The sequence below is a fragment of the Oncorhynchus mykiss genome, chromosome 23 (genome assembly GCF_013265735.2).
Source record: "Oncorhynchus mykiss isolate Arlee chromosome 23, USDA_OmykA_1.1, whole genome shotgun sequence".
Lineage (NCBI taxonomy): Eukaryota > Metazoa > Chordata > Actinopteri > Salmoniformes > Salmonidae > Oncorhynchus > Oncorhynchus mykiss.
In genome coordinates this window covers 62,299,266-62,317,490 of record NC_048587.1, presented here as the reverse complement: position 1 = coordinate 62,317,490, position 18,225 = coordinate 62,299,266, and the positions used below count along the sequence as shown (strand labels likewise).

Genomic DNA, 18,225 nt, shown 5'->3' with positions numbered 1-18,225 from the left:
GTTATAGAGTATAGAGACAATACAGAGCCTGTTAGAGTATAGAGACAGTATAGAGACCGCTAGTTTAGAGACAGTATAGAGACTGTTATAGAGTATAGAGACAGTATAGAGACTGTTATAGTGCATAGAGACAGTATAGAGACTGTTATAGTGCACAGAGACAGTATAGAGACTGTTATAGTATAGAGACAGTATATAGTCTGTTATAGAGTATAGAGACAGTATAGAGTCTGTTATAGAGTATAGAGACAGTATAGAGACTGTTATAGAGTATAGAAACAGTATAGAGACCGTTATAGAGTATAGAGACAGTATAGAGACTGTTATAGTGCATAGAGACAGTATAGAGACTGTTATAGTGCACAGAGACAGTATAGAGACTGTTATAGAGTATAGAAACAGTATAGAGACCGTTAGAGTATAGAGACAGTATAGAGACTGTTAAAGTGCATAGAGACAGTATAGAGAATGTTATAGAGTATAGAGACAGTATAGAGACTGTTATAGAGTATAGAGACAGTATAGAGACTGTTATAGAGTATTGAGACAGTACAGAGACTGTTATAGTTCATAGAGACAGTATAGAGACTGTTATAGTGCATAGAGACATTATAGAGACAACCAATGTTTGCTCAAATGAACCTCTAAGCAGCTATGAAAACATATGGCATGTACGTCTATCAGTAGGTAGCTGTCTATCAGTAGGTAGCGTCTATCAGTAGGTAGCTGTCTATCAGTAGGGGGTTGTCTATCAGTAGGTAGCTGTCTATCAGTAGGGAGTTGTCTATCAGTAGGTAGTTGTCTATCACTAGGGAGTTGTCTATCACTAGGGAGTTGTCTATCACTAGGGAGTTGTCTATCACTAGGGAGTTGTCTATCAGTAGGGAGTTGTCTATCAGTAGGTAGCTGTCTTTCAGTAGGGAGTTGTCTATCAGTAGGTAGTTATCATGTATATAGACTGTATCTTACCACGTTGGCTTGCCTGGCCTCCTCTATGTAGTGTCTATCAGTAGGTAGTTATCATGTATATAGACTGTATCTTACCACGTTGGGTTGCCTGGCCTCCTCTATGTAGTGTCTATCAGTAGGTAGTTACCATGTATATAGACTGTATCTTACCACGTTGGCTTGCCTGGCCTCCTCTATGTAGTGAGTGGTGATGACGACTGATACTTTTCCAGTTTTCACAATCTCTACTAGATGCTGCCAGATCCTACAGGGACACATGACACAACTCAGTTTAAGGGCAACATCCTATGGTCCCAAATGGCACCCTATTCTCTATAAAGTGCACTTTTATAACCAGGGCTCTGGTCCAAAATATTGCACTATTCAGGACATGGGGTGCTGTTTGGGACAATGTTGTACTGTACCTCGAGCAGTAGAGATACAGAGAAAGAGTGTGCAAATGTGATCAACTGCGCACCAAAAGACTACGTGTCCCGTTGAGCTAAAGCCTAGGCATTAGCTTGGGGAGCTAACGCAGGTCTTGAGGTCTCAGGCAAGGTTACTCATCACAAGTGCAGTTCAGAGAACCACCTTTCATCGTCACACAACGAATAAACTAACTTCGTGCAGATATGATTTGATTACCACCATAAAGATGTCTTAATCTGTGACCCAAAAGGCACCCTATGGGCCCCCAAAAGGCACCCTCTGGGCCCCCAAAAAGGCATCCTCTGGGCCCCCAAAAAGGCATCCTCTGGGCCCCCAAAAGGCACCCTATGGGCCCCCAAAAGGCATCCTCTGGGCCCCCAAAAGGCACCCTCTGGGCCCCCAAAAGGCACCCTCTGGGCCCCCAAAAGGAATCCTCTGGGCCCCCAAAAGGCACCCTCTGGGCCCTGGTCTAAAGTAGTTCACCACATAGGGAATAGGGGGCCATCTGGGATGTAGTCTTAGCCTGATGACCTGCCTGGGTTACCTGGGAAACACTGACTTGGTTGGGTTTTCTTTATCCACGAAACATCTCAGAGTGCTGATCTAGGATCAGTTTAGCCATTTAAAGCATAATAAATAAGAGGGGGGATCTGATCCTAGATCAGCACTCAAAGGTGTGAGATTGGTCTTTGAAGGCATGAGGTTGGATATAATAGTTGGGTTTTCAGTTTGGTTTTGGTTGAATGTGAGTGTCCGTTTGTGTGTGTGTGTGTGTGTGTGTGTGTGTGTGTGTGTGTGTGTGTGTGTGTGTGTGTGTGTGTGTGTGTGTGTGTGTCCAGTACATACTTGGCTCTCAGCACAGGGTCCACCCCGACTGTGGGTTCATCCAGAATCAATAACTGGGGGTTCTGAAGTAAGGCTGCTCCTAGAGACACCCTCCGTTTCTGCCCTCCGCTGTAAACACACACACACACACACACACACACACACACACACACACACACACACACACACACACACACACACACACACACAGATCTAAGAGTTATTATCCCAGATCTAAGAGTTACTATACCAGATCTAAGAGTTACTATACCAGATCTAAGAGTTATTATACCAGATCTAAGAGTTATTATCCCAGATCTAAGAGTTACTATACCAGATCTAAGAGTTACTATACCAGATCTAAGAGTTACTATACCAGATCTAAGAGTTACTATACCAGATCTAAGAGTTATTATACCAGATCTAAGAGTTATTATCCAAGAGTAATCTTCCATCTTTATTCAGATTCCCATGAGCTGATGCCATGACGATAGCTACACAGCAGTTTAACACTGTTCCAGTGTCTATACGGGTCCACACTTCAGTGTAAAATTAACTCACTACTTAGTGTTAAGACTTATGTGAATATTTCCCAGGTTGCCTTTCAACTCAATTGTAGAGTTACCACCCATGACTGTATTTGTTAGTGACAAAGGGTATGGTTGTTGCATTAATTCATGTTTAGTCATGTGGCCTTCACCAAGTAAAATCCTAAGCCAGAGATGGGCAACTTCTGAACTAATCATGAGCTAATTTCCTGTAATTCTACACATTTTGCCATTGATTACTACAAGTTTAAATAGCTGGCCGCTAGACTAACTTCCCAATCTAAAATGGTTAGCTAACATGGGCCAATTGAGTGACAATCAGAGCCTGACATAACAAGTGGAACCCTGACCTGTTCCCCGGACGTGCTACCTGTCCCAGACCTGCTGTTTTCAACTCTCTAGAGACAGCAGGAGTGGTAGAGATACTCTGAACGACCGGATGTGAAGATCCAAATGACATTTACTCCTGAGGTGCTGACCTGTTGCACCCTCTACAACCACTGTGATTATTATTATTTGACCCTGCTGGTCATCTATGAACATTTGAACATCTTGGCCATGTTCTGTTATAATCTCCACCCGGCACAGCCAGGTTCCTCTCTAGGTTTCTTCCTAGGTTTTGGCCTTTCTAGGGAGTTTTTCCTAGCCACCGTGCTTCTACACCTGCATTGCTTGCTGTTTGGGGATTTAGGCTGGGTTTCTGTACAGCACTTTGAGATATCAGCTGAAGTAAGAAGGGCTTTATAAATACTTTGATTGATTGATTGATTGATTGACTGAAGTGAAGAACTGTTAATCCACATGGACCGCCAGTTGCCCATCCCTGTCCTAAGTGAATATGCAATCATTAAATAGAAATTATTTAAAGGGATACTTCGGGATTTTGGCAATGCTAGTAGATTCCCATAGAATTCCAGTCATTGTGCTAATTTTAGTGGCTTGCGAAACTACCTCGAACTTCCTTCATACTGGACACAGAGACATAAAAACGTAAATGGCCTCTGCCAAAATCCTGAAGTATCCCTTTAATTTCTTAATGCCTTATTTTGAAGGCTTAATTTTACCCTGATACAGTGGCCTACAACTCATGGTTTACAGGCCACATCAAGTTCTGCAAGTCACATTATGCTGGCTTACAAAGTGATGTGTCATTCCTATTGATATCCAGCCAGAGCAGGGGATATCCAAAATGTATAATTTTTATTCACCTGCAACTGCCAGAGTTGGGAAGATTAAAATATCAGACTACCTAAAGCAATAAACTGGAACGACCATTTCATCCACTCTGGTTATTAACACCAACACTGGGGTTATTTAACACCACCAAGTGTTAATTTAACTCCTGAATCAACACTAGAAATGTTACCCTGAATAATCAACGCCAGGTAATACTGGCCAGTTTGCTGTGTACTCTTACTGTTACAGCTAAGAGTAACAAGCAATCATTGAGGAGTTGTTTTGATGGAAGTGAGGGAGCCTTCTTTTTGGCATTGACATCTTGGCAAATGTCTGTTGCATAACACCTACTTAGTTTCAGACAGGGCGGGCTGACTCCACAGCATTTTTACATGACAGAAGCCCGTGACAAACAAACATAAACCTCCTCAGGGGGAAACCGTTTCCTTCTCTTTCTATCTCTCTTGGTTGTAGTGTACTTTTCCCCCAGATCAAAATGAGATATACCGAGTCCCAAACTGCACCCTATTCCCTATATAGTGCACTACTGGTCAAAAGTAGTGCACTATACTGGGGATATGGTCCCATTTGGGACTCAGCCATAGTCTAGACACAGGGGAAGGTGATTGAAACCCCCTATAGACCAACTGGAGAGCCCAAAATACTGGGGATATGGTGCCATTTGGGACTCAGCCATAGTCTAGACACAGGGGAAGGTGATTGAAATCCCCTATAGACCAACTGGAGAGCCCAAAATGTTTGAAATGTCCCTTTCCACCTCTTTCTCCAAATCATTAACTACAGGACAGTATCAGAAGACATGTGCATAAGTACCAAGTGCTGCTTATATTTGGGACAGGTGTAGTTTGTCATTTATTTATCATTTTAAATGGAATATCATAATTTTTGGGGCATTAGCGGGAATAGTTTCCCATTCACAATTAGTGATGGTCACCCCAAAGTCTTGTTGCCATGCCGTTTCCCATTCACAATTAGCGATGGTCACCCCAAAGTCTTGTTGCCATGCCGTTTCCCATTCACAATTAGCGATGGTCACCCCAAAGTCTTGTTGCCATGCCGTTTCCCATTCACAATCAGCGATGGTCACCCCAAAGTCTTGTTGCCATGCCGTTTCCCATTCACAATTAGCGATGGTCACCCCAAAGTCTTGTTGCCATGCCGTTTCCCATTCACAATTAGCGATGGTCACCCCAAAGTCTTGTTGCCATGCCGTTTCCCATTCACAATTAGCGATGGTCACCCCAAAGTCTTGTTGCCAATATTGACTTCTTCTTAAAATCTAGATAGCAAAGGGACGTTTTGGGGCGGCAGTGGCCTAGTGGTTAGAGCGTCGGACGGTTGCAAGTTCAAACCCCCGAGCTGACAAGGTACAAATATTTTTTATGTTACCTTTATTTAACTAGGCAAGTCAGTTAAGAACACATTCTTATTTTCAATGACGGCCTAGTGGGTTAACTGCCTGTTCAGGGGCAGAACGACAGATTTGTACCTTGTCAGCTCGGGGGTTTGAACTTGCAACCTTTCGGTTACTAGTCCAACGCTCTAACCACTAGGCTACCCTGCCGCCCCAGGGTTGTTCTGCCCCTGAACAGGCAGTTAACCCACTAAGCCGTCTTTGAAAATAAGAATTTGTTCGTAACTAACTAATCGTTGTATGTGCAGCGTTGTTGCTTTTTAAAGGAGCTAGCATGGAGTATTATTTATTCCAGCTCGTAAATAAAATGGCATCGAATTAACAATGCTCCGAAACCTGAAGGAAAGGTTTCTGGAAATCCTGGGAACTTTGTGAAAGATACTGGAATTTTCAACCCTAATTACCTGAGTTTTCCAACCAGGCTGCTGTTGTGAGGTAGGTCCAGGAAGTCCACCAGGAAGTCCATGCGTGCCTGTGTGTCCGTAGATGACAGGCCGTGGATCCTTCCGAAGAACGTCAGAGTGTCACTGATAGAAAACTCACTGTACAACGCCAGGTCCTAAAGGACAAACACAATGTTATGTAATGGTATGTGTTGTGTTTTGGTGTGTTGTGTTTTGGTGTGTTGTGTTTTGGTGTGTTGTGTTTTGGTGTGTTGTGTTTTGGTGTGTTGTGTTTTGGTGTGTTGTGTTTTGGTGTGTTGTGTTTGGTGTGTTGTGTTTTGGTGTGTTGTGTTTTGGTGTGTTGTGTTTGGTGTGTTGTGTTTTGGTGTGTTGTGTTTCGGTGTGTTGTGTTTCAGCTGATGTAAGAAGGGCAATATAAATACATTTGACTTGATTTGATAACAGTGTACCTGTGGCATGTACCCCACCATCCTCCCAGGGACCTGGTGTCCAGGAAATGCGGGTGGCTTCCCCAACACGCTGATGTGCCCTCGGGAGATCTTCAGGGTTCCCAGAATGCATTTCAACAGCGTGGTCTTCCCACATCCACTCGGACCCAGCAGGCCGTAGCTGCAAGGTAAGAGAGAACAGAATTTTGGGTTAAAAAAATTGACATGAGAGCTAAATCATAGATATCTACTATAGCCCTCAAACTCAACTCTGGACCTCCAAGCCAGTCCCACTGCATTTTCTCATTGTTCCCTTCTAGTCAGTTACTGATTTAGACCTGGGACAACAGGTGGGTGTGATTAATGATCAGGTATAACAGAAAACCAGCAGACTCCAGACCTCGTAGGGTTGAGTACCCCTGTACTATATATATATATATATATATATATATATATATATATATATGATAGCATTGCTACCCTTATTTCTCATTATGGTCTGACTCTTAATCGTAACTCGCATACAACTTCCAATGACATCAATGCATGATTCACGTGAAAATCCAAGTGAAGCCTAAATTTTACCATAAGCAAGAATGCAATTATGTTGTTTATGTGTTAAAAGTATTGATTATCATTAGGCTTTAAAGGGATAGTTTAAAAAATGACATATTGGTTTCCTTACCAGGGCCGGACTACTGCATTTGGGTTCCTGGAAAACAGCTAACTTCTTGCATTTCAACACATTTTGTGACCTCCAGAGGGCCCACAAACCCCCCCCCCCAAAAAAAAAACGGGGGCCCTGGGGTACCTGCCCTGCGTGCCCGTTCAGTAATCAGGCCCTGTTCCTTACCCTGTAAGGGTATCATAGCAATCCATGCTTTGGTTTTGTTTACTTGGCCATTGTGTGAAATGTGGCACAAATCCAATGTTAGTCAAAGGTAACTACAGTATATACTAGTCTTTTCACACTTCATGTCCAAATCATCATAAAGTATCTAAAACTTAATAGTGTCACTCAATTAACTTACTTATATAAGATTTGGACACGAAGCCTGATTTTGTTGTAATGTCAGTGTGGGTTACTAACATGTGTCCCTGTGGTACGGTCAAGTTGAGGTTACTCAGGACTTTGAGTTTCCCGTACGACCGACACACTTCCCGACACCTGATCGCCAAATCCTCCAATCCGGGGGAGGGGGGAGGAGCTTCCTGGTCTGCCTTCATCCTTCCTTCTGTCAACTGGAAGAAGAAAAACAAATGTAAAAAAAATAATAATATAATAATAATAATACTATAAATATATATATTTCCCCCCATAATTATAACTTTATTAAGGCAGGAATAGTAGTGAACAACAGGGGGATAAAGATGCAGAATAGCAGTGGGGTCCAGATTGGTACCGTGCTGGTACCAACAGTGTATATACAGCAGTCACTGTTACCCATGCGGGGGGGTGTATATATAGCAGCCACTGTTCCCATGCTGGGGGGGTATATATAGCAGCCACTGTTACCCATGCTGGGGGGGGGGTGTATATATAGCAGCCACTGTTACCCATGCTGGGGGGGGGTGTATATATAGCAGCCACTGTTACCCATGCTGGGGGGGTGGTGTATATATAGCAGCTACTGTTACCCATGCTGGGTGGGTGTATATATAGCAGACACTGTTACCCATGCTGGGGGGGTGGTGTATATATAGCAGCTACTGTTACCCATGCTGGGTGGGTGTATATATAGCAGCCACTGTCACCCATGCTGGGGGGGTGGTGTATATATAGCAGCTACTGTTACCCATGGTGGGGGGGGGGGGGGTGTATATATAGCAGCTACTGTTACCCATGGTGGGGGGGGGGGGGTGTATATATAGCAGCCACTGTTACCCATGCTGGGGGGGTGTATATATAGCAGCCACTGTTACCCATGCTGGGTGGGTGTATATATAGCAGCCACTGTTACCCATGCTGGGTGGGTGTATATATAGCAGCCACTGTTACCCATGCTGGGGGGTGGTGTATATATAGCAGACACTGTTACCCATGCTGGGGGGGTGGTGTATATATAGCAGCTACTGTTACCCATGCTGGGGGGTGGTGTATATATAGCAGCCACTGTTACCCATGCTGGGGGGGTGTATATATAGCAGCCACTGTTACCCATGCTGGGGGGGTGGTGTATATATAGCAGCCACTGTTACCCATGCTGGGGGGGTGGTGTATATATAGCAGCCACTGTTACCCATGCTGGGGGGGTGGGTGTATATATAGCAGCCACTGTTACCCATGCTGGGTGGGTGTATATATAGCAGCCACTGTTACCCATGCTGGGGGGTGGTGTATATATAGCAGACACTGTTACCCATGCTGGGGGGGTGGTGTATATATAGCAGCTACTGTTACCCATGCTGGGGGGGTGTATATATAGCAGCCACTGTTACCCATGCTGGGTGGGTGTATATATAGCAGCCACTGTTACCCATGCTGGGGGGGTGTATATATAGCAGACACTGTTATCCATGCTGGGGGGGGGGGGGGGTGTATATATAGCAGCCACTGTTACCCATGCTGGGTGGGTGTATATATAGCAGCCACTGTTACCCATGCTGGGGGGGTGTATATATAGCAGCCACTGTTACCCATGCTGGGGGGGGGGGGGGGGGGGGGTGTATATATAGCAGCCACTGTTACCCATGCTGGGGGGGTGTATATATAGCAGCCACTGTTACCCATTCTGGGGGGGAGTGGTGTATATATAGCAGCTACTGTTACCCATGCTGGGGGGGGAGTGTATATATAGCAACCACTGTTACCCATGCTGGGGGGGAGTGGTGTATATATAGCAGCCACTGTTACCCATGCTGGGGGGGGGGGGAGTGGTGTATATATAGCAGCTACTGTTACCCATGCTGGGGTGGTGTATATATAGCAGCCACTGTTACCCATGCTGGGGTGGTGTATATATAGCAGCCACTGTTACCCATGCTGGGTGGGTGTATATATAGCAGCTACTGTTACCCATGCTGGGTGGGTGTATATATAGCAGCCACTGTTACCCATGCTGGGGGGGTGTATATATAGCAGCCACTGTTACCCATGCTGGGTGGGTGTATATATAGCAGCCACTGTTACCCATGCTGGGGTGGTAGTGTATATATAGCAGCCACTGTTACCCATGCTGGGGGGGTGGTGTATATATAGCAGCCACTGTTACCCATGCTGGGGGGGTGGTGTATATATAGCAGCCACTGTTACCCATGCTGGGGGGGTGGGTGTATATATAGCAGCCACTGTTACCCATGCTGGGTGGGTGTATATATAGCAGCCACTGTTACCCATGCTGGGGGGTGGTGTATATATAGCAGACACTGTTACCCATGCTGGGGGGGTGGTGTATATATAGCAGCTACTGTTACCCATGCTGGGGGGGTGTATATATAGCAGCCACTGTTACCCATGCTGGGTGGGTGTATATATAGCAGCCACTGTTACCCATGCTGGGGGGGTGTATATATAGCAGCCACTGTTACCCATGCTGGGTGGGTGTATATATAGCAGCCACTGTTACCCATGCTGGGGGGGTGTATATATAGCAGCCACTGTTACCCATGCTGGGGGGGTGTATATATAGCAGCCACTGTTACCCATGCTGGGGGGGGGGGTGTATATATAGCAGCCACTGTTACCCATGCTGGGGTGGTGTATATATAGCAGCCACTGTTACCCATGCTGGGGTGGTGTATATATAGCAGCCACTGTTACCCATGCTGGGTGGGTGTATATATAGCAGCTACTGTTACCCATGCTGGGTGGGTGTATATATAGCAGCCACTGTTACCCATGCTGGGGGGGGTGTATATATAGCAGCCACTGTTACCCATGCTGGGTGGGTGTATATATAGCAGCCACTGTTACCCATGCTGGGGGGGTGTATATATAGCAGCCACTGTTACCCATGCTGGGGGGTGGTGTATATATAGCAGCCACTGTTACCCATGCTGGGGGGGTGGTGTATATATAGCAGCCACTGTTACCCATGCTTGGGGGGTGGGTGTATATATAGCAGCCACTGTTACCCATGCTGGGTGGGTGTATATATAGCAGCCACTGTTACCCATGCTGGGGGGTGGTGTATATATAGCAGCCACTGTTACCCATGCTGGGGGGGTGTATATATAGCAGCCACTGTTACCCATGCTGGGTGGGTGTATATATAGCAGCCACTGTTACCCATGCTGGGGGGGTGTATATATAGCAGACACTGTTACCCATGCTGGGGGGGGGGGGGGGGTGTATATATAGCAGCCACTGTTACCCATGCTGGGTGGGTGTATATATAGCAGCCACTGTTACCCATGCTGGGGGGGTGTATATATAGCAGACACTGTTACCCATGCTGGGGGGGTGTATATATAGCAGCTACTGTTACCCATGCTGGGGTGGTGGTGTATATATAGCAGTCACTGTTACCCATGCTGGGTGGGTGTATATACAGCAGTCACTGTTAACAATGCTGGGTGGGTGTATATATAGCAGCTACTGTTACACATGCGGGGGGGTGTATATATAGCATCCACTGTTACCCATGCTGGGGGGGTGTATATATAGCAGCCACTGTTGCCCATGCTGGGGGGGGGGTGTATATATAGCAGCCACTGTTACCCATGCTGGGTGGGTGTATATATAGCAGACACTGTTACCCATGCTGGGGGGGTGGTGTATATATAGCAGCCACTGTTACCCATGCTGGGGTGGTGTATATATAGCAGCCACTGTTACCCATGCTGGGGTGGTGTATATATAGCAGCCACTGTTACCCATGCTGGGTGGGTGTATATATAGCAGCCACTGTTACCCATGCTGGGGGGGTGTATATATAGCAGCCACTGTTACCCATGCTGGGGGGGTGTATATATAGCAGCCACTGTTACCCATGCTGGGGGGGGGGGTGTATATATAGCAGCCACTGTTACCCATGCTGGGGTGGTGTATATATAGCAGCCACTGTTACCCATGCTGGGGTGGTGTATATATAGCAGCCACTGTTACCCATGCTGGGTGGGTGTATATATAGCAGCTAATGTTACCCATGCTGGGTGGGTGTATATATAGCAGCCACTGTTACCCATGCTGGGGGGGGTGTATATATAGCAGCCACTGTTACCCATGCTGGGTGGGTGTATATATAGCAGCCACTGTTACCCATGCTGGGGGGGTGTATATATAGCAGCCACTGTTACCCATGCTGGGGGGTGGTGTATATATAGCAGCCACTGTTACCCATGCTGGGGGGGTGGTGTATATATAGCAGCCACTGTTACCCATGCTTGGGGGGTGGGTGTATATATAGCAGCCACTGTTACCCATGCTGGGTGGGTGTATATATAGCAGCCACTGTTACCCATGCTGGGGGGTGGTGTATATATAGCAGCCACTGTTACCCATGCTGGGGGGGTGTATATATAGCAGCCACTGTTACCCATGCTGGGTGGGTGTATATATAGCAGCCACTGTTACCCATGCTGGGGGGGTGTATATATAGCAGACACTGTTACCCATGCTGGGGGGGGGGGGGGGTGTATATATAGCAGCCACTGTTACCCATGCTGGGTGGGTGTATATATAGCAGCCACTGTTACCCATGCTGGGGGGGTGTATATATAGCAGACACTGTTACCCATGCTGGGGGGGTGTATATATAGCAGCTACTGTTACCCATGCTGGGGTGGTGGTGTATATATAGCAGTCACTGTTACCCATGCTGGGTGGGTGTATATACAGCAGTCACTGTTAACAATGCTGGGTGGGTGTATATATAGCAGCTACTGTTACACATGCGGGGGGGTGTATATATAGCATCCACTGTTACCCATGCTGGGGGGGTGTATATATAGCAGCCACTGTTGCCCATGCTGGGGGGGGGGTGTATATATAGCAGCCACTGTTACCCATGCTGGGTGGGTGTATATATAGCAGACACTGTTACCCATGCTGGGGGGGTGGTGTATATATAGCAGCCACTGTTACCCATGCTGGGGTGGTGTATATATAGCAGCCACTGTTACCCATGCTGGGGTGGTGTATATATAGCAGCCACTGTTACCCATGCTGGGTGGGTGTATATATAGCAGCTACTGTTACCCATGCTGGGTGGGTGTATATATAGCAGCCACTGTTACCCATGCTGGGGGGGGGGTGTATATATAGCAGCCACTGTTACCCATGCTGGGTGGGTGTATATATAGCAGCCACTGTTACCCATGCTGGGGGGGTGTATATATAGCAGCCACTGTTACCCATGCTGGGGGGTGGTGTATATATAGCAGCCACTGTTACCCATGCTGGGGGGGTGGTGTATATATAGCAGCCACTGTTACCCATGCTGGGGGGGTGGGTGTATATATAGCAGCCACTGTTACCCATGCTGGGTGGGTGTATATATAGCAGCCTCTGTTACCCATGCTGGGGGGTGGTGTATATATAGCAGACACTGTTACCCATGCTGGGGGGGTGGTGTATATATAGCAGCTACTGTTACCCATGCTGGGGGGGTGTATATATAGCAGCCACTGTTACCCATGCTGGGTGGGTGTATATATAGCAGCCACTGTTACCCATGCTGGGGGGGTGTATATATAGCAGCCACTGTTACCCATGCTGGGTGGGTGTATATATAGCAGCCACTGTTACCCATGCTGGGGGGGTGTATATATAGCAGACACTGTTACCCATGCTGGGGGGGGGGGGTGTATATATAGCAGCCACTGTTACCCATGCTGGGTGGGTGTATATATAGCAGCCACTGTTACCCATGCTGGGGGGTGTATATATAGCAGCCACTGTTACCCATGCTGGGGGGGGGTGTATATATAGCAGCCACTGTTACCCATGCTGGGGTGGTGTATATATAGCAGCTACTGTTACCCATGCTGGGGGGGTGTATATATAGCAGACACTGTTACCCATGCTGGGGGGGTGTATATATAGCAGCTACTGTTACCCATGCTGGGGTGGTGGTGTATATATAGCAGTCACTGTTACCCATGCTGGGTGGGTGTATATATAGCAGTCACTGTTACCCATGCTGGGTGGGTGTATATATAGCAGCTACTGTTACACATGCTGGGTGGGTGTATATATAGCAGCTACTGTTACCCATGCGGGTGGGTGTATATATAGCAGCTACTGTTACCCATAATGGGGTGGTGTATATATAGCAGACACTGTTACCCATGCTGGGTGGGTGTATATATAGCAGCTACTGTTACCCATGCGGGTGGGTGTATATATAGCAGCTACTGTTACCCATGCTGGGGTGGTGTATATATAGCAGACACTGTTACCCATGCTGGGTGGGTGTATATATAGCAGCTACTGTTACCCATGCTGGTTGGGTGTATGTATAGCAGCTACTGTTACCCATGCTGGGTGGGTGTATATATAGCAGCTACTGTTACCCATGCTGGGTGGGTGTATATATAGAAGCTACTGTTACCCATGCGGGTGGGTGTATATATAGCAGCTACTGTTACCCATGCTGGGTGGGTGTATATATAGCAGCTACTGTTACCCATGCTGGGTGGGTGTATATATAGCAGCTACTGTTACCCATGCGGGTGGGTGTATATATAGCAGCTACTGTTACACATGCTGGGGTGGTGTATATATAGCAGCCACTGTTACCCATGCTGGGTGGGTGTATATATAGCAGCTACTGTTACCCATGCGGGTGGGTGTATATATAGCAGCTACTGTTACCCATGCTGGGTGGGTGTATATATAGCAGCTACTGTTACCCATGCTGGGGTGGTGTATATATAGCAGACACTGTTACCCATGCTGGGGGGTGGTGTATATATAGCAGCCACTGTTACCCATGCTGGGGGGGTGGTGTATATATAGCAGCCACTGTTACCCATGCTGGGGGGGTGTATATATATAGCAGCCACTGTTACCCATGCTGGGGGGGTGTATATATAGCAGCCACTGTTACCCATGGTGGGGGGGGGGGGGGGAGTGGTGTATATATAGCAGACACTGTTACCCATGCTGGGGGGTGGTGTATATATAGCAGCCACTGTTCACATGCTGGGTTGGTGTATATATAGCAGCCACTGTTACCCATGGTGGGGTGGTGTATATATAGCAGCCACTGTTACCCATGCTGGGGTGGTGTATATATAGCAGCCACTGTTACCCATGCTGGGGGGGGTATATATAGCAGCCACTGTTACCCATGCGGGGGGGTGTATATATAGCAGCTACTGTTACCCATGCTGGGGTGGTGTATATATAGCAGACACTGTTACCAATGCTGGGGGGGGGGGGGGGGGGGGGGGGGGTGTATATATAGCAGCCACTGTTACCCATGGTGGGGGGGTGTATATATAGCAGCCACTGTTACCCATGCTGGGGGGTTGGTGTATATATAGCAGCCACTGTTACCCATGCTGGGGTGGTGTATATATAGCAGCCACTGTTACCCATGCTGGGGGGGTGGTGTATATATAGCAGCCACTGTTACCCATGCTGGGGTGGTGTATATATAGCAGCCACTGTTACCCATGCTGGGGGGGTGTATATATAGCAGCTACTGTTACCCATGCTGGGGTGGTGTATATATAGCAGCCACTGTTACCCATGCTGGGGGGGTGTATATATAGCAGCCACTGTTACCCATGCTGGGGGGGGGTGTATATATAGCAGACACTGTTACCCATGCTGGGGTGGTGTATATATAGCAGACACTGTTACCCATGCTGGGGGGGTGTATATATAGCAGCCACTGTTCACATGCTGGGGTGGTGTATATATAGCAGCTACTGTTACCCATGCTGGGGGGGGGGTGTATATATAGCAGCCACTGTTACCCATGCTGGGGTGGTGTATATATAGCAGCCACTGTTACCCATGCTGGGGTGGTGTATATATATATAGCAGCCACTGTTACCCATGCTGGGGGGGGGGTGTATATATATAGCAGCTACTGTTACCCATGCTGGGGGGGTGTATATATATAGCAGCCACTGTTACCCATGCTGGGGGGGGGTGTATATATAGCAGCCACTGTTACCCATGCTGGGGGGGGGTGTATATATAGCAGCTACTGTTACCCATGCTGGGGGGGGGGTGTATATATAGCAGCTACTGTTACCCATGCTGGGGGGGGGGGGGTGTATATATAGCAGCCACTGTTACCCATGCTGGGGGGGGGGGGGGGTGTATATATAGCAGCCACTGTTACCCATGCTGGGGGGGTGTATATATAGCAGACACTGTTACCCATGCTGGGGGGTGTATATATAGCAGCTACTGTTACCCATGCTGGGGTGGTGTATATATAGCAGCTACTGTTACCCATGCTGGGGTGGTGTATATATAGCAGCCACTGTTACCCATGCTGGGGTGGTGTATATATAGCAGCCACTGTTACCCATGCTGGGGGGGTGTATATATAGCAGCCACTGTTACCCATGCGGGTGGGTGTATATATAGCAGCTACTGTTACCCATGCTGGGGTGGTGTATATATAGCAGCCACTGTTACCCATGCTGGGGGGGGGGGTGTATATATAGCAGCCACTGTTACCCATGCTGGGGGTTGTATATATAGCAGCCACTGTTACCCATGCTGGGGTGGTGTATATATAGCAGCTACTGGTACCCATGCTGGGGGGGTGTATATATAGCAGCTACTGTTACCCATGCTGGGGGGGTGTATATATAGCAGCTACTGTTACCCATGCTGGGGTGGTGTATACATAGCAGCTACTGTTACCCATGCTGGGGTGGTGTATATATAGCAGCCACTGTTACCCATGCTGGGGTGGTGTATATATAGGAGGGGGGGTGGTGTATATATAGCAGCCACTGTTACCCATGCTGGGGTGGTGTATATATAGGAGGGGGGGGTGGTGTATATATAGCAGCCACTGTTACCCATGCTGGGGTGGTGTATATATAGGAGGGGGGGTGGTGTATATATAGCAGCCACTGTTACCCATGCTGGGGTGGTGTATATATAGGAGGGGGGGGGGGTGGTGTATATATAGCAGCCACTGTTACCCATGCTGGGGGGTGTATATATAGCAGACACTGTTACCCATGCTGGGTCCATTAAAAAAAAGCTTTTTGTTCTTAATTTAAGGTTAGGGTTAGACATTAAGGCTAACAGTGTGGTTAAGGTTAGGGTTAGGCATTAGGGCTACATTGTGGTTAAGGTTAGGGTTAGGCATTAGGGCTAACAGCGTGGTTAAGGTTAGGGTTAGACATTAGGGCTAACAGTGTGGTTAAGGTTAGGGTTAGGCATTAGGGCTAACAGTGTGGTTAAGGTTATGGTTAGACATTAGGGCTGACAGTCTAGTTAAGGTTAGGGTTAGGCATTAGGGCTAACAGTGTGGTTAAGGTTAAGGTTAGACATTAGTGCTAACAGTGTGGTTAAGGTTTAAAATTCAATTTTATGACTTTGTTGCTGTGACAGCTAGTGACCATTCTTCAGAGCTGCCTCCAGGGCAAGACTCATGACAATAAATGGCAATCTGACACCCTAACTAGGTGTCACCCCCAAATGGCACCCTATTGGGGAGGGGGGGGGGGGGCGGGGGTTGGCGCGCCCCCCCCCCACTTGGGTTGTGCCGCGGAAGAGATCTTTGTGGGCTATTCTCGGCCTTGTCTCAAGATGGTAAGTCGGTGGTTGAAGATATCCCTCGTGTGCTTTTGCAAAGTGGGTGGGGTTACATCCTTCCTGTTTGGCCCTGTCCGGGGTATCACCGGATGGGGCCACAGTGTCTCCTGACCCCTCCTGTCTCAGCCTCCAGTATTTATGCTGCAGTAGTTTATGTGTCGGGGGGCTAGGGTAAGTCTGTTATATCTGGAGTACTTCTCCTGTCTTATCCGGTGTCCTGTGTGAATTTAAGTATGCTCTCTCTAATTCTCTCTTTCTCTCTTAGGACCTGAGCCCGAGGACCATGCCTCAGGACTACCTGGCATGATGACTCCTTGCTGTCCCCAGTCCACCTGGCCGTGCTGCTGCTCCAGTTTCAACTGTTCTGCCTGCGGCTATGGAATCCTGACCTGTTCACCGGACGTGCTACCTGTCCCAGACCTGCTGTTTTCAACTCTCTAGAGACAGCAGGAGTGGTAGAGATAATCTTAATGATCGGCTATGAAAAGCCAACTGACATTTACTCCTGAGGTGCTAACTTGCTGCACCCTCGACAACTACTGTGATTATTATTATTTGACCATGCTGGTCATTTATGAACATTTGAACATCTTGGCCATGTTCTGTTATAATCTCCACTCGGCACAGCCAGAAGAGGACTGGCCACCCCTCATAGCCTGGTTCCTCTCTAGGTTTCTTCCTAGGTTTTGGCCTTTCATGGGAGTTTTTCCTAGCCACCGTGCTTCTACACCTGCATTGCTTGCTGTTTGTGGTTTTAGGTTGGGTTTCTGTACAGCACTTTGAGATATCAGTTGATGTTCGAAGGGCTATATAAATACATTTGATTTGATTTGATATTCCTTACATAGTGCATTATTTTGAGGCTATAGTGGTATATATAGGGAGCCATTTTGGATCCACCCTGGGTCGAATAATCTTTAATCCCTGCCTACTTTCCCTGGCTTCCCTTGTTTGTCTCCCTTTCTCTGTGTTGGCTTCCCTTGTTTGTCTCCCTTTCTCTGTGTTGGCTTCCCCTGTTTGTCTCCCTTTCTCTGTGTTGGCTTCCCCTGTTTGTCCCCGTTTCTCTGTGTTTGCTTCCCCTGTTTCATTCTCCCTTTCTCTGTGTTGGCTTCCCCTGTTTCATTCTCCCTTTCTCTGTGTTGGCTTCCCTTGTTTGTCTCCCTTTCTCTGTGTTGGCTTCCCTTGTTTGTCTCCCTTTTTCTGAGTTGGCTTCCCCGTTCTCACTCACATAATCCAGCATCTTTCATTCCACCGTTGGGAGATTAGAGGGAAACCACTCCGTAATCTGACTCCATTGATCAAGCTCACCTTCTTTGACACAATGCCACATGTCGTCTGTGCACCAGTCTGT

The 18,225-nt window shown here is 47.4% G+C and overlaps 1 protein-coding gene across 1 annotated transcript in view; it reads right to left on the bottom strand.

The window, feature by feature from the left end:
- The window catches only part of LOC110516194 (ABC transporter G family member 20-like), a 47,733-nt gene that overhangs the window by 21,981 nt on the left and 7,527 nt on the right, over nucleotides 1-18,225 (bottom strand). The window contains exons 2-6 of the mRNA XM_036961008.1: nucleotides 7,284-7,435; nucleotides 6,215-6,374; nucleotides 5,766-5,920; nucleotides 2,224-2,331; nucleotides 1,120-1,213 (exon numbers count right to left, since the gene is read on the bottom strand). Of these exons, the coding sequence (XP_036816903.1) occupies nucleotides 1,120-1,213; nucleotides 2,224-2,331; nucleotides 5,766-5,920; nucleotides 6,215-6,374; nucleotides 7,284-7,435 (669 nt within the window). The remainder of the gene's footprint in view (nucleotides 1-1,119; nucleotides 1,214-2,223; nucleotides 2,332-5,765; nucleotides 5,921-6,214; nucleotides 6,375-7,283; nucleotides 7,436-18,225) is intronic.